We start from the raw sequence: 27588 nt of genomic DNA on the forward strand, positions 1-27588 counted from the left end.
TACATCCTTTGTCAAAAAAAATCAAAGCAACAAGCTACACATAAATACATAAGAGTTCATATGAATAGGACACCAGTAGACAACAACTCACAAAAGAGTTCCTAACTTCATCTACTACCCCTATAAAAGCACGAAAAATAGATCCAATTCATCATTTAAACCGTCTAATCACAAAATCTAAAGGTTCAAAATATTTCAATGTTGGGCACCAACGATGTTGAGCGCATCAACAACCCACTAAGGGCATCTCCAACGCGGACCCTCAAAGCACCCGTAACCGTCCGAACTGCGGTTATTTGAGCCGGGGAGCCACAGGTGATCTACGCGGTAGGGAAATTTTCGTTGTGCAATAGTCGCACACCATGTAGCCCAACAGTCCCACTCTACCAGCACACCCCCTAGAGTGTGTTGCATGCTAGCATTAAGAGCGTTCGACACATGTTAGGGTAAACTAGTACACCCCTGCAGGGTTAAATCTATTCGAATAGTCGTGTCTGTGATTATGGATGACTTGGAGATTTTTATGAGATCATAGAAAAAAACTTCAACTAATAGTTAATAAACTTTCTTAGATGTGAGTGCCCAGGGGATATTTTTTATCGTTGGTGATGCGAACGAGGATGCAACGTAGTGCTATGACGTGGTGGTTAGGTTTAACTAGATGGTTCTTACACACTCTCGTGCCTTATCTCTAATAGATGCACATTGTAGTGTGTCTCTGTAGAATGCTAATGCTTGATGTCTCTGTAGAACGCTAGCGTACCATCCCGCTGCAATGCCGCTTGAGGTATTTCACCATTTCTTTCTTTCTTTCTTTCTTGTTGAGAATTGCATGTTAGTGTTGGATCTTAGGAATTGCGTGTAAGCTAGACTAGATAGTAATAGCAAGAATTGTTTCCCTCTCATTGTTGTTCTTCCAGCACTTGTCGCCACGGAATCCATGCAGTTGACCGGAGTCCATACAGTAACTGTGTTGGTGTTGGTGTTCATGTTGGTGCCAACCTCACCTCTGTTAGACTCATATCGCTGTTCGGGCATTCAATCGAACGGTCGGTGGGCGTGTAGTTACCAGGCAGTTGTACTTGCTGCAGCACGTGTAGATACTAGCATCATGTACATTGTTGGGAATCACCATGTCCTCTCAATCAAATCAACGGCTGATCGTCCTGTACTGAAACTGCATAGCATAATAAGAACAGTTTAATCTCCAGCTACTTTACATTATGTGTTGAATACCTGCAGTTTGGCTGTTATCTGCATCCTTGAAGCTGAGCACTCTTGTTATGAACCTGCCTTCTCCATACTGCAAGCCTAACCACACTACCCATATTAATATCAATATACATGCATCATATACTTTCGCTTTGCTTATACAGTTCACACTCTTTTCCCAACCTTGCTATTTTCTCTTATTCCGACCTTGATTTCCACCTCAAATCCATGGACAGACCATGGCTTCTTTGTATATGTGGAACATGCAGCAGTTCTTGGGCCTAATGTTTTGCTGTAGTAGGCTAGAGGTTGTTCGTTTTGCATAAGCAGTCTTCTTGGTGAAGTGCATCACAGGCTTATTTCGTTTTCTTGTAACCTGCAGGAATTCGATCAGTGGGGGGGGGGGGGGGGGGGGGGGGGGGGCGTCCATTTGGCGGCAGAGGAGGAGGAGGACGATGACGACTAGTCGTAGGTGAGGGGATTTCATAACCTAACCTTTCCCTTTCTAGAAGAAGCAAGTAGACATGTTTATTCAGATAATTCAGTTCCTCTATTTGGTCGTATTTGCTGCCAGTAATATTTTTATTTGTAAAGCTAGTAAAAATTATGGAACTTAAAATACAAAATCAGTTGATTTCTCTCTTCAGCCTTAACAAAAAAGATTTAGCCCATTTTTCTTGTGTTGAATAACCTGGGAACAAAATTCCGGTTCCTATACAATACCAAATTAAATCTAGTTTATGCACATGAGCTGTATTTCTTGGTCTTGTTATTTTATTTTATTTTTCCAATACTCCGAGAATTAGATTGTTTATTTTCTCCGGTGAGAAAAAATGTAGTAGTGGTCTTGAATCTGTTTTGCACAAGTGTACAGATGTTGGTGTAGATACTATTTGCTGCATAAACATGATATTTGGAGTCTTACTTTAGTGGAGTGCTCATATGATTGTGCTTCGAAAACGATTTTATGATAGGTTTTGTTAGGACTTGGGACTTGTCTGAAACTGTTGTAGTGTTGTACAAAAGCAAAAGTAGTTGCTTGGGAGGTGCCATGTCGATATAAGAGTCTTTCTGCACATGACAAAAGATGTTCTGCAGCAAGTAAAACGTACTGATTCCACATTTCTGTCGTTCATTCAGATAAGTATCATCTGCTGCTAGCAGAAATTACAGAACCTACAAAGCCAAATTGTTATTGCCTCAGGTTTTATCTTGATCAAATTGTTATTGATTATTAATTTGTCAATGCAGAGTACAGTGGAGTCCTGACAGTTCACCTCTTCAAAAGTTTTCGCCCCTCGGAAGCGATGACTGCAGAACTGAACGCCTGCTTTTGGCATGTAGATAGATAGGTTCAGGTTCGGAAAACTCAGCAGCTGTGGTATTCAGAAAACTCAGCAGCCAAACTTGCTTCAATCTTAACTTTGTCTTGCGGTTCTATGATTCAGAACTGCTTGGATCATTGCGTGCAATGGTTGAACAGTATTTTGGTGATGCTGGTTGTAGTAGTTGTTGCAGACTTGCAGTGTCGCTCTTCTGACATTGATCTCTGTTATGTCATTGGTACTGTTTCCTGGATGAAGCATTACACTGTAGATGTTCTTGCAGCGAGTTGATGATGCTGCATTCCTTTTTGATGGATGCATTTTTTTTTTTTTTTTGCATAAATGGAGAATATAGTGGTTCTTTGATGGATGCATTTTTGCATAAAAGGAGAATGTAGTGGTTCTTGCAGTAAACTGGTGATCATGTATTTCTTTTAGATGATGCATTTCATGTAGACAAAAAAGGTAGTTCGTTCTTGAATGAACTGATGATCCTGTTTTCCACTGCGCCGTTTTGATCTTGTTTCTCTGTGTGGGGGTTCTTGCAATGAGTCGATGATCCTGCAATTTTTTTAGACGATACACTTTGCGTAATTGGAAAATGCAGTGGGGTTTTCCCTTGAGTTGCTGGTATATTTGTAGCAGTGCTGTACGAACAAAATTCAGATTTTATCCAACATCACAGTTTTCAGGTTTTGTACATAAGCTGCCTTCTTTTTTTTCACTTTTGCTAATTTTCAGTCGACTGTTTCTTATTTTGCTCTCAGTCGAATTTCCAGCGGCACGATCTGTCTTTGTGATTCACGCTGGCTCTGGTGTACAGTGTTCTTTTTCCGGTTCCTCTTAATGAATGAAACATAGCGCTGGCTACTTTTCGTCATATTGGTCAACCCGTTTTGATTCTGCACCTGTTTTTCCTGGGTTTTTTTTCATTGGTTGGTTCATTCGCATCTAGCACTGGGGATAGAAGAGCAGTGGAGAGAGGGCTAGATGGACGGCGGGAGCTGACCTTCTTCCCAGATGATCTGTTCTGCTCGTGGTGCGGGGGCGAGGTGTTGGGCGGCGCCTAGCGACAGCGCTCCAGTATTGCTTTCCCGTTACTCGAGTGGGCGCCGGCCTACAGGCTGGGCACCTTCAAGTCGGCCCTCACCGTCTGTATTTCTTCCCGTTACTGGGTGTTTGTCTCCGGTCTCCATGACCGATCTCTTTACTTTTAAGAGCGGTGGAGAGAGATGCGACATGGCGAGCGGGAGCCGGGTGAGACGGTCAGGAGCTGCCAGCATCGCCGTAGGAGGTTGGTTTCTGCACCCACATTTCCTCTATGTTTATGGCATCAAGGATGATTTGCTGTTGTTTTGATTCTGTGCTTGCGGAGTCGCAATGCTGTTGATTGGGGAGTTCAGATCTGTAGTTTCATCCATGTTTTCTCAGTTTCAGTTTCTCACGTAGGTTGGTTTCGCAATGCCTCCTAAGGAACTTGTTGATGTAACTAAGATAGTTAGACATCCTCTTGGATGCTTAATTAGTGTTAAATGTGCCATTTATTTAGTAAATTCATTTCCCCCTTTTTGAGTTGGGCCATGCATTATTGTACTATTTTGGCTCAGTAGCATTAGGATTGATTTTTTGTCCCTTCTCTTTCAAGATGCCCTGTTCCAAAACTATTTAAGTGCAATATCTAACTTTCCAGAATCTTCTGGTTTCATCTCCATAAGAGTGGCTTACTTTTTTTCATCACCAAAGAACTGTCCAGGGGCGTGGAAGCTAGCTATCCATGTGCCTGAACCATGAGTTGACTGTGAGATCTTATGGGTTTCAGCTCTAGCATACCACAACTTGTTTGGGTTAAAGGCAAAATTACCTAGACTAAATTTCATTTTATCATTCAGTTATATGAGTGAGAATACGAAACTGCAGACAAACAACGAGAATAAGGAGACTATAAACTGAATATAGTATACTTACCTTCTTTATGTCTTCTCATCTTTAGTTATTTGTTCACTAATTCTTCATCATCTTTGCCTTGTCTTTCATTATCTTTGCCTTGCCTTTCATTATTTTTGCCTTGTCTAGTTGTCTTTCATCAGTGCTCGGTCTCTCATTCTTCATTTTGTTTCACCAGTCACGTTTTTATGTCTTCTCATTTTGGTTATTTTCTCAGTATTTTTTTCGTTTATATGTCTTTCATCAGTTATTTTGCCCCTCAGTCTCCAGTCTATATTTCTTCTTGGGTATGTATTTGTCCCTATGCTGTTCTCAGTATTGGTCACTTATCTGTATCTTTTATTGGTTGGATCTGTGTGAGAAGGAAGATTTGATGATGGATGTAGACACACTTTTGCCATTGACTAGAGGGGAGATTAGAGGGTGTTCGCTCGTTCAGCTCTAAATGAAACACCAAGGTACACACTCTTTGCTCATGTCTTTCTATGTTCAGTCCAAGTGTCGTGTTTATTTAGCAAATAGAGACTGTAACACTCCTATGATTTTCTCTGTCTGCAATCCTATATTTTTCAGTCTGAATATAAAATCTGTTTTTCTCCATCTGCAAATAGGGAAATAAACACTCTGTTTTTCTCTATCTGCAAATAGAGAAATAAACACTCTGCTCTTCTCTGTTTGCAATCCTATATTTTTCAATGTTTCTTCAGTCATCTTACTATTCAGCCACCGTTCTGTCTTGTTTATTTAGTCCTGTTTACTCTCTATCTCCAGTTCTTCAGTATTCAGTGTTTTTTTTTTTTTGAAATATCAGTTTTTTCAGTGTTTCTTTAGTCTCATTTATGTTTTGTTTTTCTGCCTGCAGGTTTGATGATGGATATTAGGACACTCACCTTTACATGTAGGGTTGGATTAGATGGGTGTTTTTTTTTCTCTAGTTGTAAAATGAAACAAGGTACAAACACAATGGACACACATTTCCTTTTTTCAATTCAATTTTAGTGTCAACCGTTAAGCACAACGCCGTTTTTAGCATCTTTCTTTTATGTTTGCACCAACACAACTCATAATTCAAATTCAATCATCGTTTGTTTGTCTTACAGAACACCCCCTCCCCGACCCCTACCCCACTGCGCAAAGGTCTCTTGGAGCGGTTCTCTCACTGTCTCGATTGCACCATGGAGATTGAGTGGATGGATGTTTTTTAAGAAATTATAGTCAGTGAGTTTTCTTAGTTTGTGGGAGAAGCGTACTTGTATCCATTGTGCTGGAATTTCTGGCCTTTTTCTTTATTGATTAGTCAATTCAATGTGGCTACCTATGTGATAATGCAGACACCCTGTGGTGAGGGAATGGGGCGGCCTTTTTGTGCACCTTCAGCTAGAACCAACATAGAACTCTCTGCCATGGTAAAATGCTACTCCCTCCATCCTGAATTGCTTGCCGCAGACATCGATTTCTGCAACAAGTAATTCAGGGCGGAGGGAGTATTTTTCTTGACATTTATATCTTACATTGTGTTTTTGCTTGTTTTGTATTGTAGAAATATTTCCGAGGTATGTTTCCCTTGTCAGTATTTTGCTATGAGCGGGCTGGTCGCATGATGGACATTTGGAAATTACACAGAGTGCCATCACGTCACTGCAGGCAGGTCATGGTCTCATTGTCTATTTCTCAACGCGGGAGGAAACTTTGTGCTTAGGGCAGTCTCGAGATAGCAATGGTCACCTTCCATTCCATTATTTAAGCGCCCAGAGGAACCATGCCTTATATGTTCTCTAGGTTGGTCATTTTTATGTTTCATGCTCGTGTCAGAACAATGGCTGAGTTACTTGGACTCTCATTGTCATTAAATCAAACATACACGCTGACCCTAGGAATGGGAAGTCGATTCTGTCATATGAACCAAAGGTACGTAATGAAGCTGGCGCCGTTATCTTTTCTTTGTGTAGACATTTGTTTGCTTGTTGTGACGCGTTGGAGGTGGAGCTTTGTGCATGCATGGAAGGGCTATCCCTTGCTATCAGAGAAGTGAGTTACCAATTGTTATTGAGATGGACTCGCTAAGAGCATCTCCAGCCGTTGGCCCCCCAGAGGGCACCTAAAATTGGGCATATATTAGACATGTTCCTGGGAAGGCCTTTCTGGGGGCGCGACTGGAGATGCTCTAACGGCGGTTGGCATGATCCAGAAGCGCGAAGAAGACAGATCCGTCTATGCATCTCTGGTGAAGGAAATCAAGTATTTGTTAAGTCTTCGAGAAACTTGTATTACTGATTGTATGGCTAGTTTTGGTAGAACTGAAGGTAGAACCATGACGTGGATCGGTTCAGGTCCTCCTATGGTTATGGACTTGGGTGTTTGAGGATTGTAAGAACATTGTGATAGTAATACAGTTTTTTCACCCGCCGAAAGGAAAAGAACAATGGCTGATAATGTGGTCAAAGTTTTATATTGAAATCCTTTTGTACCTAAGCATTTGTGTGGAATTCAGTTTTTTTTTTACCTACTGCAATTGTTCCAGCATATCATTGATCTCACGTTGTTAATACAAGACAACAAAAGAAGAAAATGTCTAACCAACAAAAAAACAAAAGAAGAGAGTGTCTAACCAACAAGACAACAAAAGAAGAGTGTGTCTAACCAAGAGTGCCTAACTGCAACAAGATGATCTCCTCAGTGGACACGGTTTGTTACCGCAACAGAGAAAGGTTTGCACAAATGTGACGCAGTTTCCGGAGCACGGAGGCACAGTTGGCATGTGGGGTCATGCTTCCGCCCCCGAACCGCAAGCATATCAGCGGTGAGGATGCGCCCATGAAGCACAAGCCAGATGAACATTTTGCATTTAGGTTCTGTGTGCGCGTTCCAAAGCATGGAAGTGTCGAGCATTATATGTCGAGGCTGCCGAGTAAACACCATTGGCCGTCAATTCTAGGTGGTGGGATCATCATGCCCAGGATGTAGGTTGGCGGTGGCGAGCACTCCCTAAAGATGAACAAATTACCGGAGTTGCTCAATGGTGCTAATTTTTGCTACCGCGTGCAGCCAAGCCTCGCCCTGAAGCTTGAAATAAACCGTCCTTCACTTCCTGGTGGCGATCCAGGGCGAGGTATTGCATGGCCCCCTACCCATCTAGCTTCATGCCACCTTCCTTCCGTTTCACAGTTGAAACAGAGGCCCAAAAAAGTTCCATATCTGCCTCATCACAAGATTTGATCCACCCAAGGTCTATCGTGTGGTCGTTTCATTCAAACCTTGGTCAGCGAAGCCGAATATCCCTTCCAACTCTCTACAAGTCTGCAATGCCAAGCCCGCGAAGATCATCCCATGCTGAGTTCAACAAGAGGCTTGCACCCAGATTGGATTATTTTCCTCACGACCATTTCATCATCATTGCTCCAAGGACATGCTTGCTGCCCGACCATCTCCCAATCCCAAAGTCCATTGTATCGAACATGACCATCATCCTTGAGTAGGATAACACGTTGCAACGATGTGCACACGTTCACAACATACTTCAAAAACCATATGTGGCGCTGCAAGAATCCAGTAATGGCCAGCTCCTTGAGGTGGTGATGGCGCTGAAGCGCCTCGAGTGAGCTCAGTCTCATGCTCCCGTAATTTGGCTCCTCCTCTGAGCAAGGCACATGGATGTGCAGGACCTCGAGTGATGGTGCGGCCAACAGGAGGCGGCGTGGCCATGTGATGTCCCAGTTCGCAGGCAGATCGGCGACAAGGAGCTTTTTGAGGTTTTGCAATGGCTTGGCCGGTGGAGCGGGCAACATCCATCTTCTCAGCCCGGTGAAGCGGAGGACGAGATTCGTCATGGTAGGGGGCATACCGATGATGTAATGGCCGAAGTAATCCATGCACCGCTTCCGGACAATCAAGCTTTCTGCCGCAAATGTGAGGTTAGTGTGCATGAGGCTAGGGACGGAGCCGAATACGAGTTTTGTAGTGTTGGTTAGGCAGCACGCCAGGCGGACAAGCATTGGAAGGTGGCGCAGCTCGATCTCCATGAACTTGCACTGGTCGAGGCTGAGCTCCCTGATCTCTGAACACGGCGCGTCCGCCACCACACAGTCATGTGCACAGCAGCAGGATATCAGGCGAAGCACCTGAAGCCGTGTGCACTCAGTGAACACCCTCTGGTACACGCCGAGGGGCGTGGAAGCAGCCATGTCTCGCAGGACCAGCGTGGTGAGAGCGCCGTAGCTATGCAGCGGCGGGAGCATGCAGTAGTTACCCAGGGTCAAGCTGCGAAGGCCGTCCTTGAGGCAGTCGTGCTCGTGGGGAAAGCGGTAGGGCGGCGCCTGAAGGACATCGCATGACGCTTGCCTGGCAACGACCTCCAAATCCTCCACTCCCCATGCGCCTACTGCGGTGGCGATCAGGTGGTCGACGACGCAGCCGCCGTCGTGTGTCTGGAAGAACTCCAGACGCAGGGTCTTGGCGCGCCGACGTGCGTCGCCGTCAGCAGGGCCACCGTCCGCTTCCAAGAATCCAGTGATGCCGTCAACGAACGCCGTGATCGTGTCGATTTCGCAGCGCGCCATGAGACAGTCCAGCATCTCGGCCAGAAACGTGTCACGCGGCATGTTGCGCCGGCGGAGGGCGACGGTCCGGTCGTACTCGGGCGGGAGTACGTCGCTCACCCTGAAGTCGAGCTCCGCCAGATAGCGGGGGATGTGCGCCCAACGCCTGGCCAGGACGGCGGTGGAGAGTGCGGTGCGGGTGTCCAGCCTGCCTACTATGAGGCGGATGAGGTCGTCGGGTAGTGCACTGAGGCGGTCCTCGCCGCCGGCCGTGCGTGGTCGCATGCGACGAAACATTGGCATGGCAGCAGCGGACTTGGAAGTCCGGTAAAGCGGGAGGCGTTGGGGCGTATTGGTAGGCTCAGCGTTGCAGTTTGGCGATCGGATCTGACTCCCGATCGATTCCCCGGTGGAATCGGGATTTTATTATTTTGACATGGGAATCGGGATTTGATACATCTTTTTTTTAATGCGGAGTAGTTTGAATTGCTTACCACGTGTGTTACCTGGTATAGCTCCTAAACATCTACGATTAGCTTACCTGCAAAAAGGAAATTCGATTAGCGTTGTAATTGGATCGTTTTCTAGTAAGTATTGGACACGGATCCTAATCCTTTTTCTTTTTCTTAGTTGGACCTGATCTCTTATTAAAGAGAGGATTTATCATATAGTATTAGCTAAATATCCTTGTGTTGCTACCAATGAAACAATATCTGAAGAGTGGTGACGTGTGACCGATTGTCCTCGATCATGTGGCGTCGACTATATTGTGACGATTGTTGTGTCTACCAGCCCCTGCCGAAGAAGGGTGGCGAGATGAGAGGCGGGGTTGGGTTTTAGATCCGATACTCGACAGTCGTCGTCTAATCCAGCCATCCAGGTCTTCATGGGTTCTGTCGCACATCAATAGTGGATGGAGACGCTAGTGTGTCATGTCGCGGACTCATTCATGAATAATAAGTGTGGTTGCACAACCTAGTATTGTTATCCTTGTAGAGAGCCACCTTTGTGTGTGTGGTTAATGAGCAGTCAACAAAGTGTTGTCAGAGCCAGCCATGGAGTAGAGGGAGATGGGGTGGACGCCTTGTTGTCGCTCTATCGATCATTTAGATAGAAAGCTTGATTCAGTTACACGAGACTAATCGGTTGACATACTTGTGTGCATGAAAAAAAATTAGTACAATTTACTCCCTCCGTCTGTGATTATAGGGCCGCGAGCCATGAAGCAGTGTCCTTTTATTATTAAACCGCTCGAAAAATCTATATTCAACGCTGCTATACACACGACATCAATGCACGATTTGTTCACATCCAGCCATCGAATCAAGGAACCAAGTGCATTACATCTATCAGATGGTCAATCGTTCATGCATCGTGCATGATGGGTCGGCCACTACTAGAAAAAGCCCTATTAGTGGCGCACCTGTTTTCGTTAGTAATGACGTACTATAGGTGCGCCACTATTAACACGCCACTAGTAACAGATAGTAATGGCGCATCTCTGGTGTGCCATTAGTAATCCAGATAGTAATGGCGCACCTGTGGTGCGCCACTACTAACCCTTAGGTGCTCCACTGGTATTCCCTCTAGGTGCGCCACTAATAGTCTTATAGGTGCGCCACTAGTAATAAAGGAAGGTGCGCCATTAATAAGGGCTGAAATGCGCCACTAGTAATGTATTTGGAAAACAAAAAAGTCCAAATTTACTGAAAACAACCTATAAGGAAAAATAATTTAAAAACAAAAAATGAAATAGAATCATAATTTTTATTATAGTAAGAATATTACAATGTCTTTACAAGTATCAAATAAAAGAAAAATTACAAGGAAATAAAAGAAAATTCTAAAACTAATCTTCGAGTAATCTTTTCTTCCTTTTCTTTACTTTATCCCTGCCAAGAATGATAGAAATATGTGAGAATGAACATTGCAGAGAAGTGAAATTGAGCAATTATTTGCATCCAACATCGAAGATCCAAGATACCTTGAATCATAAACATGGGTCATTTCATGAAGCCAAGAGTCTATGCCAGTCAGGATGCATAGTTCCCTGTCAGAAGAACTTAATTATTCAGTAAACACAGTCCTAAGCTTTTTACATGAGACAAAACATAAGGTACATGCTTGACGTAGGCTACGGCCACACTAATCCTGCTAACAACACACATGCAACTAGCTAATCAAGATTACTACTAACATAATTCACCGAAAAGAGTAACGGGTGATGCATCAAAAGGAATCTGGCCAGATCCGATCACATTAGACGAGCCTAGGTGTGTGGATCCAAAACAAGTGTGCAGATCTTTGATAAATGAAAGTTAAGGTTAATAATCTAAACTTTAATATTCTGAACTTTGTTACAGTTTAGCCCAAGGAGACATGCTCTATTCCTAAGAAATTAACTATTTAGTGACATAAACGTTGTGATTGATGTGACGATGAAGGAGTTTAAGTTCTGTACCTCATGCATTGCGCCACCGTCCAGTGCGGCTCGTTGTGCCGTAGGGTCCTCATCTCGACAGTGTGTGCGTTTTGAAATGAGAATGTGATCTATTCTAGAACCATAACTGAATTCTTCAGCTCCAACGGTTTGATTAAAGCAAGTATAAGCTCCCTCCCTGCACAAAACAAATGAAGGAAGCATACGGTACATCGTTAGAATGTGATTATCATGAAGTACACTATAGTTGTAATAATCCTATATAACTATAAAGTCAATCCCCACTGGACATTTTTCCTGCCCTCACAGCCTACCACATCAGCAAATTACTAACTTCTTTTAGTTGTTCAAAGATGGAAACCAGCACTGATACGTGCAAAGTTCTGAGGACATTGTTTAACCAATAGTAAAATATGTATTTACATTGTTGGTTCTGAGGACATGGAGTAATAAGCTATAACAAAGTTGCAAAATTATGAGAAGAATAAGAGTAGCAAGTAAAAAACAGGATCCGCGATACCTTTTAGGGTATTTTGATCTGAAAGCATCCAATAAGGGACCTCCATGTTATCTCAACATGTATCTCAGCCACTCACGAAACCTTGAACCAGAAGTAAAATTCAGTACAACACCTACACATGTTCTACTGCAACTAGGACATCCTAAGCACTACATAGATTCCTATATACCTAAGCAACTACTGAATCGATCTAAACATCTCAAAATTCAGAGCTTGAACCCTAGGCTAGTGACAATTCAGTACAGAATGCAGAAGCAGAGCAGAGAGAGAAGAAGGAGGATTACCTGGAGATCTCGATGCAGAAGGAGCGTCGATGCAGTGAAGAGGCGAGGCAGTGAAGGCGTAGCACCATAGTACCATCCATGGCGGAACCCTCTGCTGCACCAGCAGACGACACCAGCCACGGTGGGCACCACAGCGCCGAACGGCGGCACCAGAGACGCCAGCACCACCAGTGTATACAAAAAAAGTTAGGGCTTGAGCAGCAAGTCGGAGAGGTAACTGAAGATAAAATGGAGCTTATGGAAACAATATTCAGAGAGTAGGAGAATAGATCCTAAATTAAAAGGATCCACTAATAGCATAATATTTTTCGCAGATTAGCATGTAATTTTTTTTGGCAGAACACAGAATGCACATCTGAATCAATCGAGACGGACAGATCAAAGATTAATTATGATTGTGAAATTCCAAACAATATTCAGTCAATCACAGGCATCATTTAGCAAACAACTACGTAATGAAGCTTAGCAGAAAATAAGAAATGGGAACCAATTATTATGCTCCCTTGAGGCAGTCGATATACAATATATCAGTAGAAGTGTAGAACTACAAGCTTCAGGTTCAATATTATGCAAGGAAGTGCTTTAAAGTGTTACAGAAGAAAAATAATTGCTTTAGCATTAGCTTTATGGAAGCAAACAAATATCATCCCAAGTAGTAATTTCTTTAGCTAGTCAATCACAATCTCATCAGAAAATCGATAAGGAAAGTGCATGCACTGGGACCGTTGCATCTATAGAGCTGATTTCCATCGATGCACAGCAAAACGTGACAAGAAACTGCATTTCTTCTCCCCTAAAAAAATCCTACAGCTACAAATCAATGCAGCAGATCGACGAATTCGTCTCACCTGCGTCGTGCTACCACTGCATCCCGCGGGGGGAGAAGAGGATTGGGGGCTGCCTGTTGGGGTACGACTCATACCTTGACCAGAAGCTACGGTGGTCGACATCACGGCGCCGGCGACGCCGCTGGACGCCTCCACCAGCACGGACACGGCATCCAGATGCGAGGTCCCGACTGGCCTAGGGTTTCGTGGCGGCACGCTTGAGGCTCGATTGGAGGCGTGTCCGCGAGGGAATCTGCAGGGGGGCGGCGTCGGAGCTTCCAATTATTGAAGATTAAAGCTTCTTCAAGTCAAGCTGGTGATTTGGGAGAGGACTGGGAGGTTCGGGAGGGCTGGTAGGCGGCGGGGCGGAGGTGGGGCGAGGCTGGGTCTCGCGCGAGCTCAGGGACAAAGGGGGATTCGGGAGAGGACTGGGAGGCGGATGGGGTAGGAGAGGTCTAGGGCCTGCAGCGGAAGGAGGGCTGCGGTGGCCAGCCGGCGGCGCAGGTGAGGGGACGTGGTGGCCGGCGGCTGTTGGTGGAGGTGAGGAATTGTGAGATGGAGCTCGAGCTATGCGGTGGATAGGTGAGAGGGGAACAGAAAAGAAAAAGGCGGGCCGGTCGGTGCAGCACATAGCAATGACGCACCAGGGGCTAGTGCGCCATTGCAATCCAAAAATGCCCACCTCCCCTGGCGCACCTTTGCCAGGTGCGCCATTGCTACCTAAAATAGCAATGGCGCACCTGGCAAAGGTGCGCCACTGGTAAGCCTGGGGAAGGGGGTGGACCCGGGGAAAAAATAGCAATGGCGCATTGGACTAAAGGTGTGCCACTATTAAAAAAATAATAATGGCGCACCACCACCATGGTGCGTCACTAATAGGGATATTGGCTATAACCATTTTTCTAGTAGTGGGCTGTGAAGCAGTTTCGATCTCTATTTAAACCGATGAAACTAACTGCATGCCTAATTAATTGTCTTGCATATAATTAATATGGTCGTGGTAAGGCATGATTGGATAAGTGGAAACCGGGATGAATTTTAGGCATTAATGATTGTATTCTGACTCGGCGCACCGTTTTCAAATTGCATAGACCTAATTAAATCTTTACCTAATCTTTACCTTTTTTGAGGGAAGACCATCATGGCTAGCTTTATAGATTGAAAATAGGGATTACATCGTCCACAAGTTTCGAAACGAGAAAGCTTAGAGGCTCATCCGTCCAACTAAGAGAAATCTTATTACAATAACTGTAGTTAGCTAGCACATGCGCCGCTTGGTTACAAGAACGTGGGCAATACTGAAATTTGACCTTCCCGATCAATCTTTACCTAATAATAAAGCAAATTGAGTTTCTTTCGTCCGTCATGGCATTTTTTAGAAAAGTCCCTCTATTTCAGAGAATTCAACCCGCAGTCCTGTTTTAAGTTAAAACGAATCGTTTTTCCATATTTTACACAAAAGTCCCTGTGTTTTGTTTTAAATCAAGCCGCAGTCCGGATTTAAGTCACACCCGAACCGTTATTTTACATTTTTCGAAACTCCCCCTGATGTTTTAGGTAATTCATCCGCGGATCATATTTAAGTCAAACAATGTTTTTTTAAATCATCCATATCTTTTAAACCGTAACTCCGATTTGAACATGTTATATATGAAATTTGATTAGAAAAATATGTAGAATATGAATATGAGATTATTTTCACCTGTTAAGTACTTTTAAATATTATTTTGGAATATATTTAAGTCAAACAAATGATTTTCTAGATTATCCGTATCTTTTAAACCGTAACTTCGATTTTAACATATTATATATGAAATTTTGTTAGAAAAATATGTGGAATCTAAATATGATGTTAATTTTACCTGTTAAATATTTTTAAAATATCGTTTTGGGAGCAAACTTATAATTTATAGCGTAAGATCCGTTTTCCTTTCGTACCGGCGGCGACCTGGATTGCAAATAAACACCCCACTATAACAATATAGGGAAAAGAAAACATCGATAACTACACATGCATACCTCTGAAAAATGTCGCAGTGGAAAACAATAGATTTCTCATCGCGAGAGTGAGAGAAAGCGAGAGAGAGAGAGTGAGAGAGAGAGAGGAGGAGGGAGAGGGAGGAGAGAGGGAGGAGAGAGGGAGAGAGAGACGCCTTAGGATTAAACATATTCAAACACGTTTTTTTTGTTTTGTGTGAACACCGAGGCCATCGCCGGCGAGGGTAAGAAGGAGGATAAGCGGCAACACAAATATGATGCCTCGCAAAAATAAAGGAGATGGACCTATTATGGTCTTGAGTGACGGTTGTTGGGTTAAGAGTGTCTGTTATGTTTTCTCTCCCGTTGCAACGCACGGGCTCTTTTGCTAGTAATAATAAAGCAAATTGGGTTTCTTTCGTCCGTCATGGCATTTTTCAGAAAAGTCCTTGTCTTTTCTTGAAAGCAACCCGCCGTCCAGATTTAAGTCACACCCGAACCGTTATTTTAAATTTTTTGAAAAACCCCCTGATGTTTTAGGTAATTCATCCGCGGATCATATTTAAGTCAAATAAATGCTTTTTAAAATCATCCATATCTTTTAAACCGTAACTCCGATTTGAGCATGTTATATATGAAATTTGATTAGAAAAATATGTAGAATATGAATATGATATTATTTTTACCTGTTAAGTATTTTTAAATATTATTTTGAAATATATTTGAGTCAAACCAAATGATTTTCTAGATTATCCGTATCTTTTAAACCGTAACTTCGATTTTAACATATTATATATGAAATTTTATTAGAAAAATGTATGGAATCTAAATATGATGTTAATTTTACCTGTTAAATATTTTTAAAATATTGTTATGGAAGCAAACTTATAATTCGTTTTTTTTTCCATACCGGCGGCGATCCGGATTGCAAATAAACACCCCACTATAACCATATACGGAAAAGAAAACATCGATAACTACACATGCATACCTCTGAAAAATGTCGCAGTGGAAAACAATAGATTTCTCATCGCGAGAGTGAGAGAAAGCGAGAGAGAGAGAGAGAGAGGGAGGAGAGAGGGAGAGAGAGACGCCTTAGGATTAACCATATTTAACACACGTTTTTTGTTGTTTTGTGTGAACACCGAGGCCATCGCCGGCGAGGGTGAGAAGGAGGATAAGCGGCAACACAAATATGATGCCTCGCAAAAATAAAGGAGATGGACCTATTGTGGTCTTGAGTGATGGTTGTTGGGTTAAGAGTGTGTGTTATGTTTTCTCTCCCGTTGCAACGCATGGGCTCTTTTGCTAGTACACATAAAACTAATTGTCCGACTAAGTAATTGCATGCAGTGGTGGGCGATGCAGAGATTGAACGAGAGAAAACCCGGACGCATTTTAGGCTGGCCATAGTGGGGGTAACATAAGTAGTATCATGCACTTGGGACTCGCAAACATGCTTATGTGGCAGGAAATTAAAGAAGAGAGAGATGGTTATAGTAACATAGGTAGATACCGTAACATAATAAATGTGATGCTACTATGTGTCATGCATGACAATAAATGAGACCATCTATGATACTAGTAATCTATGATACTATGCACTATAGATGTAGTATCATACATTAGTATCATATGTATGATACTAGTATATGATACTCCCCACTATGACCGGCCTTAGGCATTAATGATTGTGTGATGACTTGAACACTCAGTTTCATATTAAACTAACATAATTAACTACATGAGTAATTAACTACTCCCTTCGTACCGGTGTACCGGTTGTGCACCGGGATCAAGGCGAAGGGGAGAATGAGAGAACTTGATGTTTATTTTCAATTAATATCATTGCATGCAATGAGCTGACCACTGCATGTCATGCTAGGTAGTCTCAAGTCATTATAAATACATGCCCCACATTCTTTGTTTGTGACAAGAAATAAGGAATAAGGTGGGAGTTAATGCACCGCGCCCAAATATTTTGGGATTATTTGGTTTTCGTAATGTGCCTAATGCACCAGTACGGAGGGGGTATGTGACTATTTGATTGCATGAAGTCATGGAGTAGGCAAGGATTGGACCAGATGAGTATCTGACTATTTGTTTGTGAAATATTTTTAGGCATTGATGTTTGCATGTTGATGGACGAGATAAATTCACAGTTTGTTTTCCTTAAACTCTCAACTTGCTACATTTCACATGCCACAAGTTGGAACCTGTATAAGGTTGGTCATAATGGGAGTAATTTAGCTAGTAACATAACATACCTCAAAACAAGTTTGCTTATGCGGCAAGTAGTTAATAAAAATAGAGATGTGTTTTTTCTTTGCAAATGAAAGAGCGAGATGTTTATCTCTACTCGTATAGGGGGACTTGGTAGCTTTCGCTCCACGGATTTATTTCGTCTGGTTTATTTTTGTCTCACCTCCCATCCTCGCCTTGGTTTTTTCACCCTCCCAATAAAAATTTTCTGGCCTTTTTCCAACTTTCCTGAACAGGCACGTTACAAACGGGCAGGAACCGACAGTTTTACTCATCTGTTAGAACGGGTCATTGCCAGGCTAATTAATTGGAGAGAAAAAAATTCAATGGGAGGAAAGGAAATCTTATTGAAAGCGGTCATACAAGCAATCCGTGTTTTTGCCATGTTTGTGTTTAATATTCCGAAGAAACTTTGCAAGGAAATGACTGATGCAATGGCTGAGTTTTGGTGGGGAGATTCTGAGAATACAAAACATATGCACTGGGTGGCATGGTGGAGGATGTGCATCCCTAAAAGAGATGGAGGTATGGGCTTTCGTGATTTACATTCTTTCAACTTAGCAATGCTTGTTAGAGATATGACAGACAAATCAACATGACGAAGAACGAAAACAAGCAGGAGACACTATATTTAACGTGGAAAACCCCTCCAACACGAAGGGGAAGAAACCACGGGCACCAGCCAGCCAAACTTCACTATATGGGGGAGGTTACAAACTCTGGGGATTTATAACTGATTCAACTTATTCCGTGCAGCGGTTTACAAGAGGTATATATAACACAGGTGACCTAGGTCAATATCGATCCGTACAGGCGATGGGCCTCGCTCCGCTCGCTCTACTCGCTCGTTGGAAGTTAGCTTTTCTCTTGGTACTTGAATTTGGAGCATAAAATAACAATGCTTGCAAAACAGTCCTGGAGATTTGTTTCTACTCTTGATTCCCTTTGTGCACAAGTTTTGAAAGCGAAGTATTTCCCAAATTGCTTGTTGCTAAAAGCGGGTCCAAAAAAAGGTCTAGTTTCACTTGGCAAAAGTATTGTGGCCGGTCTAAATACTTTCAAGAGAGGGCACATATGGCGTGTTGGAATAGGGGAATTGATTAATATTTGGGAAAATATTGGGTGTTGCGCAACCCCTCTCGTATGATACAAACCAAGGGGGAATACATTGTTGCAATCTGTGAATGAGCTAATTAACCCAGCAACTGGTCTTTGGATGAGGAGCTTTCGAGAGATATTTTCTCTCCTATTGATGTGGACAGAATTGTAAGGATTCCTCTTAGCGAACATTTGGGAGATGACTTCATTGCCTGGCACTACACAAAATCTTATAGCTTCTCGGTTTGTTCTGCCTATTACGTTGAGTGGGATCACTCTCATCACCATAGGCTAACCAGAGAAGATTGGCAAGGCACCTCCAAGCGCAACCCAGTATGGGATATTCTGTGGAAATTAAAAGTGCCGACCAAAGTGAATTTCTTTGGGCGGAAATCTTTACATGGCATGCTTCCAGGTCTTGCAATTCTCGCGAATAGGCATATCCCCACAAGTGCACAATGCCAGGTTTGCAAGAATGGCCCAGAAGATATTAAGCATATTATGTTCACTTGTGACCGTGCAAAACAAGTCTGGAAGGCCTTGGGGCTATTTGAGTATATTTCTGAGGTGATTCCCGTTGACGGGTCATGTTCAGTTATTCTTGAGAAAATTCTTCGACACCCACATAATTTTAACCCAGCGATTAAGATGGGTCTGAAAGAGCTAATTCTTGTGGGGGCATGGTACATCTGGTGGCAAAGGAGGGAACATGTCAAGTGGCTACGTGTTAATGAACTAATTCGACTAGCCTTCTCAATTCAGACCTTGACATGCAATTTCATGGGGGCACAAAGCAACTCTGAACATCGTCGAGTTCTCTAGACGAAGCCGCCAAGGAATACTTACAAGCTAAACGTGGATGATGTCTATTCTGAGAACGGTTGAGGTGCAGGTGTTGGGGTTCGTAATGACAGAGGAAGGGCGATTGCAGGCGCGTGCTGACCTTTACAGAACCTCCCCGATTTAGCAACAGCTGAAGTTAGTGAAGCTACTGCACTTTTGAAAGGTCTGAGCCTTATTGAATCACTTGGGTGTACCCCAGTTATTACTGAATCAGATTCGTTGGAACTTGTTGAAGCTTTCAAAGGAATAATTCAAGTCTGGTCTCCCTATTCAACAATGCTCGCAGAGTGCTTTCAGATAGAGTACAAGATTGGCTCAATCTCCGTACAAAACACTGGTACATGAAGCTAACTACATGGCGCATAACTTAGCTAGACATGCTTTTGTTTCTAATAGTACCTTTTCTTGGGATAATGATCCTCCGGATTTCATTATATCGACTGTAATGAATGATGTATCCTTGTCTAATATGAAATAAAGCACGCCACGAAGGCTTTCCCTAAAATAGGCAGGAGCAGGTAGCACGTTACCAAACAATAAAATCTAGTTTCATAGCAGTTAAATTCAAATCCTAACTTTCGTAACGCATCGATCCCTATCTTTCCTAATCTATATCTTATAATAAAGGGCTATTGCTTCTTATGGTACGTCACAGAAATTGCCAAGTTGCAAAATATTACCCACCAATGCTACTTATAAGTGATAGAAAACGTTTCACACAAGGGAATCCCCCGGCTGGGCCGGCCATGCAGTATGGACCTCCTATACTGCTCTCTACACGCTGGAAGAAGACACGGCACGCCCGTTTAGGCCAGCCCATGTCCGGGCGTCCTGTTTTTAAATTTTGTCTTTCCTTTTCTTTTCCGTTTCTTTTTTCCACTTTAAATAATTTGGGACTTCAAAAAAGTTCCAAAAATAAAAAATGAGAATTTTGAAATAAAATAATTAATAAATGAAAAAATGTTTGTGGATTTTAAAAATGTTCACGATTTTATAAAACATGATTCCTTATTTAAAAAATGTTCAAAATTTTGATAATTTTTTTTCGTGAAATCAATAAATGTTCATGATTTTTTTAAAATTCGTGTATGAATTTTTTAATGAAATTGAACAAAAATTTTCCAATTCAAAAATGTTAATATCCAAAAAATAAAAAAATATTCGTGACATACAAAATAGTTTATTCATTCATAAAATGTTCGCAGATTCCAAAAATATTCATGCAGTTCAAAAAGGTTCATTAAATCAAAAAATGTTTCTGAATGTCAAAAATTGTTCCACCAATTTCCAAAACGATGTTCGTCCTAGAAATGTTCGCCGATCAACAAAATTGTTAAAAGAATTTTTCCCAATTTTATTTTTTTTAGAAATCGTAGAAATTTTTTATGAATTCAAAAATGTTTGAAAATTTGTAAAAGTGTTCATGAATTTGAAAAATGTTCATGATTTCAAATATATTCACGAGTTTGAAAAAAATGTTCTTGATTTCACGAAATTGAGAATGATAGTGTATCTCTGTGACGTAGCCAAATGTGATCATGGCCATTGAAGATTATGATTTTTTTTTTCCTGTTGCAACGCGAGCCCTTTTGCTAGTAATAACCAATATCTCTATTGAGGAGTCCATACGTCGTTTTGTTCCTCAGTCATCCCCATCGATCGAGGGACGTCTCCCACCACCCTTTTTTTCTTGTTCACTTGTCCATCATTTTTTTCTTCCGTCCCGCTGCAATGCATGCCATGAAAAAGAAAATCGTCGTGAGCCACGAACGTCTTCCCTTTTCTACCCAGGACTCCCTCATCTACCAGCCTTAGCAAACTAAGGCCTTGTACAAAGGTGCTTAGGGAGGTGCTTGAAGAAATAAATCAGGCTTTTCTTAAACACTGATGCTTATTTGTAGGTAGATACTTAATTAGACGTCTCTCCTATAGAAATAGGCACTAGTGCTTCAGAAAAAACCCGATTTATTTTTCTAAGCACCTCTCTAAGCACTTAGCATTGTACAAGACCCAGCGACCCTAATGTTGCGTTGGTCCCTCAGTCTCCAGGCTAAGCCCTGCTCTTGCTGATACTCCCGAAGAAGAGGGGCATGGACAAATGGCGGCCATGGATGATGACGTGCGGCTGGACCTCGACAAGCTCACCCATCAACACTCCTACGACATCAACTAGACCTGCAACGAGTAGTAGCCACCTTAAACCGCCCGCCCCCTACCTCTCCCCTCCCACCGTCTCCCTCGATCCAGATCCCGTAGTCACCCGTCGAGCTTTGCAGCCACAGGGACACGAGCAGCAAGAAGTAGCGGGCTTGGCAAAGTTCACCGCGTCGACTTCTCCTGTGTTAACAAGGGGGACACCTAGGCAAGGGAGACTGGCTTTTCAACTCGTGGTGTAGGGACACCCTCTATGAACAGTACATTGAAAAAAATAAAAAAATCTGTAACTTTGCGACATTAAATATGATCCAACTTTGTAGGTGCCTGCAAGTTTTCATGCAGAAAAAACTTTCAAGAGGCTCTAAACAAGAAAAAGATTTTAGTGCTCAAAATTTTGAGCCCTTTTAGCACTGAAATCAGAAACTCATGTGTACAACTTTCTCTACTTGATATTTGGTTATGAAAATTTGCAAGAACCTTAAGTGTTTGATCATCTTTGATGTCGCAAAGTTCTAGGATTTTTTTTTTTTCAAATTTACGGTTCATGGAGGGTGTCCCTACACCCAGGAGCTATCACACCTTTCTCCTAGGCAAGGCCGTGAGGACATTCAAGATCACTCACATGAACCAGGCGAGATCACCCCAAGCCTAGGAGATTGCCGGCCAAAGTGGATAATCAACGCGAGGCCTTGGTGGTTGAGGATGCATGTACTAGTGTTGTGGGTTCATGCTAGACGACATGTTTTGGAAGTCACTCGCCTCTCTAATTCTGTGCTAACACCTCACAGTTCATCGCCTTTGCAGGTTCAACATGTTTTGCTGCACACTAAGTGCTCGACAAAATTATCCTTGCTTGAACACATGTTGCTGGTCAGAACTTGGCGTGTTGTATGAATCTCGGTTATGCAAGTGAGCAGGTATGATTTGATTATTTGTGGCTTAGCTATTCTTGTGGTTCTTCTACATTGATACTTTGATAGTACATTGCCCAAGATATTCTCTTGATTAAGTTATCAGTCTGGTGTTCATATGTTGGCTCTTTGGATATTTGGTTAATCAAGTACAAAAGTTTTAGGATATCCCCAATGGATTATCCTTGTACACCTATCTATTTTCCTCCAGGGTCAAGCATTATAAGGCCCCGTTTGGATGCAATGTTTTTTTTAAGTTTTCTTTGAATACCGTAGTCTCTGAAGAAAGAAACTGCAGTTTTGAATACTTTGAGGTGTTTGGTCCAAATATATACCATGGTTATACAAACTGTAGTATCCCCAATACCATAGGAGTGCTAATGAGCGCCCAAGATGCAGAGCCCTAGGAGACCCAGAGCACGCCCGGTGGCAGCGCGACTGGCCTGGAGAGGATGCGGAAGGCAGCAGGTCGTTGGTCGTATTCATCACCATTGCATGGTCGGGGCTTGAAGACGGCGAGAGGCCAGGATGTTAGAGCATCTCCCCCCTCCCCCCCCCCCCCCCCCCCCCCGCCCCCAAGTGCCCCCCAGGAGCCTTTTTTTCGCCGACAATGTAAGAAAGGGGGGAAAACGGCCCAGCCGTGTCCCCAAAGCCCCCCCCCCCCCCCACCCCCCAAGATCTCAAAATGGCGCCGGCGAACCCAGGCCAAACCCAGCGCGCTGGGGGCTTTTGGGGTGGCAGATGGAAGCAACAACCAATCCTACCCCCCCTCCCCCCCATGCGTCCTTTTTTTGGACTACCCAATCACTTTTTGCCCGGCGATTGTCCTGGGGGCACCAACGGATGGAAAAACAGACTCGCATTTCATCCCGCGGAAGCGTTTTTCCCCTCACTACGTGCTAGATTTGATCCGGCGATTGTTCTTGGGGGCTCCAATGGCTGGAGATGCCCTTAGGGCAACTCTAACCGATCCCTTAAAAATAGAGGAGTAAAATGGCGGAGTAAACCTTAGTGGAGTAAAATCTCCTAAACTTAGTGGAGTAAAAAAAATTCCCCATTTGCATCACATATTCGGCAGGCAACCGGAACATATTTTCTTGCTTTTTTATTTCATTGAACGACATTGAAGTACATAATTCACCAATTACGAGAGTAAGACCAAAGAAAACAAGAACCATAATTAGACATTTTAGAAGATACCCAATTTTCCTAACTGCTCCCACTAGTTGGATTAATACCTTCTCTATGTCTTCATTGTTGATCTGCGGATTCTTGAGCTTCAACACTTCTTTCTTCTTCGATTCTAAAGAAGTAGACATTGCTTCGCATCTAATCTCATCTCTAGTCTCATCTCTAGCCTTAATTCTACCAACGAGTGCACGAACATCTATCAATTTTGGTGCTATCAATATATCGATGTATTCTTCTTGTCAATACCAAAACTTGCATCCATCATCCTACACACATCGATGAGCAAACAAGCACATAGATGAGCTACCGAAATTGCGTCGAATCCGGTGAACAACCGAATCAAAACAAGCACATACCCCATCATTTGTGCACTTGAAGAACACCCATTCGGGGTGTTACAGTGTTGTAGAAAACCAACGCCCACCTTCCGCGTGCAATCGTCGCACTGTATGACCGGCATCGGTGAGCCGGCGAGCCGCTGCGCCAGTGCCGAGCCCGCGACGGCCGGGCGTGTATTTGTCGGTGAACCTCCGATGAGAGAGATTTGAGTCCTTAGAGGAGAAACCAGTACCTGCATGTGGCCCGGAGGCATCGCGTGGCTATGTGGTCCGCTTCCCGGCCAATCCATGGCTAGGCGCAGCCGCCGGCAGCCAAAAGCGGCAAATCCAGCGGCGACGGCAGCAGCTGCAGATCCACCGCTTTTTCGCCGGCCACGGGGCGAGGCGGCGCAAATCCAAGCGGTAGAGGATAGCGGCGGAGCCTACTGAGCGTCCCCGACATGGGTGGGCGCCGGTGGGGGGTGGGAGTGGCGGCGCTGGCGCAGATGCGGCGCGGGAGGGGAGGGGGAGGCAGTGGATGAGTGGCACGAGTTTTACTCAGTCGCCGCGCGATGGAGTAAATATAAGGAGATTTTGAGGGAGAGGAGCAAAACTGTACTCCCTTACAACGGATAAGGAACCGGCTAGGTCCCGGTTAGACGAGAAAAATCACATTTTTTACTTCTCTAACCGGTTATAAGAGATCGGTTAGAAATGCCCGTAGGTAGCATGTCCAGATCGGTGTATGACAGCGCGCGGGAGCGAGTCAAATTAGAAGAACAGGGGCTGCGACAGCGACCGCGTGTGTTGGCTGGTAAGGAGAAGTTGAATAGATTTAATTCTGCAGCAAGTTTCTCAAATTGTTCTTCTTTCTTGCCCTTTTCGCACATGGTGTTCGGCCCCAGTTGCTCTACAAGGCAGGTATATCTATATGAGGAAGGAAGTACTCCTACTTCTTATAATATAAGAGTGTTTTTGACACTAAAATACATTAGTGTAAAAAATGCTTTTATATTATAGGACGGAGGGAGTAGTTGTATTAGTTGTTAGTTCAATCAACTTATTCCGTTGCTGCGCTAATTTGGTGTTTGGAATAACAGATGTGCGCCAAGTAACATTTGCAGATGAATTTGTTTTTGTTAACCGGAAAGACTTGCACGAGTACTGGACTTACAGAGTATAGTGTGTTGACAATATAGAGAAGGTTTGTGTGTGTGTGCCACGAATGCTGTTTTAGTTCACCTTTGTGAGCCACTACAGCGACCACGAGCGTGACGGCGAGGTGGCGTCTGAGGGGATCTGGACGTTGGGCAGATGTACGGCGGCGGTCAGCTGCAGCAGCTGCACTACAGGGCGGCAGCGGCGGTGGTGGGGGGCAGCAGAAACAAGATGAGGTGGCGAGCAGCAGCAGTTGCACTACCGCGCGCATTGCAAGAATGAAGCAGCGGTAGCAACATATGGCGATATAATTCATCAGGTGTCACTTCTTTCACATGCCTTATGTTTGAGCGTGATTAGGAGCTAGCTTGAGAAGAGAAGTTAGCGCACGTCCTTTCGGTTAACTATTTTTTCCACTTTACAGATACTCATGAGATGGAATACCATGCTACTCCCTCTGTTCCAAATTACTCGTCGCAGAAATGGACGTATCTAGAATTAAAATACATCTAGATACATCCATTTCTGCGGCGAGTAATTCGGAACGGAGGAAGTATCTTTTAGTGAGATAAGTTGATGATAGGTGCCAAACTATACATGGTATAATAGGTACTCCCTCCGTAAACTAATAAAAGAGTGTTTAGATAACTACTTTAGTGATCTAAACGCTCTTATATTAATTTACAGAGGGAGTACTTTTTTTCTTGATGTGTTTTATTAGCAAGCTCTTATAAATATGATCTATCAATTTGTAGTAATACATCCCATGCAAGATTACTGTTGTCCGATGTGTTATAATCAACTCGGCCGTCACGCTTGCTGCCTCTGGCCACATGTTCGCCAGTCTTCGACCCCTCTCTTTACCCCGTGGGGGGCGCCCGGCCGACCCGCTCAACCACGTCATCGTCGACCTCTCTGATCCCTGCTGGAAGCGGATTGATGCGGCCTCCACGGCAAGGTCACGACAATGGTCGACTGGATCCAGATGTTTTAGTTCCTCCTCTTATTTATATTCTCTACAATGCAATTTAGCTATTCGCAGTTTGATTGTTAATCACAAAAATACTGCAGTTCAATGTAATTAATTCGTCTCTACTCCAGTGTGTTGCCAAAGAAAAAGATGTGTATCAGCGGAGTTCAGTATTCAGTTACTATGATCAGCATGGAGAAGGTCAGAAGTCGAGGGTACTATGATACAATAGTAAGTGTTGAAAGATGGGGAATAACTGATAGTAAGTGTGCGTTTATTTTTTTGCTTTACATTGCACAGCATGGATGTCTACTATCCTCATCTCCAGTAACCCTTCTCCAATTGATCATGTTGTTCTCTTTCTTTGGTAGCTGACTAGCTGTACAATTATGGTGACACAATTCAAGGAGAAGACTGTCTTGTTGGAGTATAATGTTCGTTCGACCTCTCACACAGATCGGTCTTTTGTTTGCATTGACTAGAGCATGCACTTTTACATGGTATCGGAGTCAAGATGTCTTAAGTTCAAGACCCGGCTGGCGCAATTAAATTGCAGCCCATTTTTGGTCCATGTTTAGGTCTGAGGGAGCCACATGTGTGGGGGAGTGTTGACTTATAAATGTGTTGCTTAGTCTCTTCTATCAGATTAGTATTTTGGTTACATTGGCTAGAGCATGCACTTTTACATGGTATCAGAGCCAAGGGTCTTGAGTTCAAGACCCGGCTAGCGCAGTTAAATTGCAGCCCACTTGCCTAGTATTTACTTCTACCCGTAAAAGTATTGCACATGTATAGTAGGGTTGTTGAACAGAGTGTGATCGGCCATGGGCCGGTGCAACATTAGTTTTTTTTGCAGTGGCTCATGCTATTGAACTTCATGGGGGCTAATTTCATTTATTAATGGGTTAATTAATTAGCTTTATTGTTTTGAATTGTAGCTCTCATAACAACGCATTGTGTTCATGTTTGGTATTAGGAGGGTAATTCTCTTCATCCTGCAGTTTTTATTTTATTTCATGGAGTGCATGATAAAGGAGTTATATTTTTCTGATGGCTTTGTTTCGGTGTATAGAATTTGTAATTCAATAGCTGTACGAGGGATTGGCTGACCAGTTGACTAACATTCTTGTAAAGCAATTAATCTTAGACTTCTTTTATAGTATTCCTTTGGAAGACTTTATCCACAAAATTGGTTAGCATATTTGTATTTTTTGTATGGTCCTGCTATAGGTCCTATGTGTCCGCCAATGCAGTGAACAAATTGATCTTCTGAAGGTGAGGATAATGGATACGCACAACAAATTCGCCGTGGACACACGTCTGGTATTTTATTCCTTTGCACAGTATAACATCTTGTTCAACTTCATAGACCTTTGGATATATATATATATAGTCAATATGTATTTTCAGTCAAAAGCCGGTGAAAATGGCTACTGGTTTGTTTTAGTTTTTGGTTCTGTGCATATGTTTCCTTTGCCACACAAATAAATCTCTGCTCCTAAAAGGGGAGTTGATAATTTCGCCTCCACAGTTTATTTTCATCGGGTTTTTTTGCCTCACCTACCACCATCCCCTTCCACTGGTTTATTTTTCTCCCTTGCATTAAAAAACCAAAAA

The 27588-nt window shown here is 43.1% G+C and overlaps 1 protein-coding gene across 1 annotated transcript; it reads right to left on the bottom strand.

Moving 5' to 3' along the window:
- Window positions 1-7801: 7801 nt before the first annotated feature.
- Window positions 7802-9319, bottom strand: LOC141026212 (uncharacterized). Its single transcript, XM_073502210.1, has one exon. It carries the CDS (start codon window positions 9317-9319, stop codon window positions 7802-7804), a length of 1518 nt encoding a protein of 505 aa, XP_073358311.1.
- Between the last annotated feature and the right edge of the window lie 18269 nt (window positions 9320-27588).

This window comes from Aegilops tauschii, chromosome 6 (genome assembly GCF_002575655.3).
Source record: "Aegilops tauschii subsp. strangulata cultivar AL8/78 chromosome 6, Aet v6.0, whole genome shotgun sequence".
Taxonomy (NCBI): domain Eukaryota; kingdom Viridiplantae; phylum Streptophyta; class Magnoliopsida; order Poales; family Poaceae; genus Aegilops; species Aegilops tauschii.

Coding starts and splice junctions, on each gene's coding strand:
- LOC141026212 (XM_073502210.1), bottom strand. CDS start 9,319: ATGCCAATGTTTCGTCGCATGCGACCACGCACGGCCGGCGGCGAGGAC.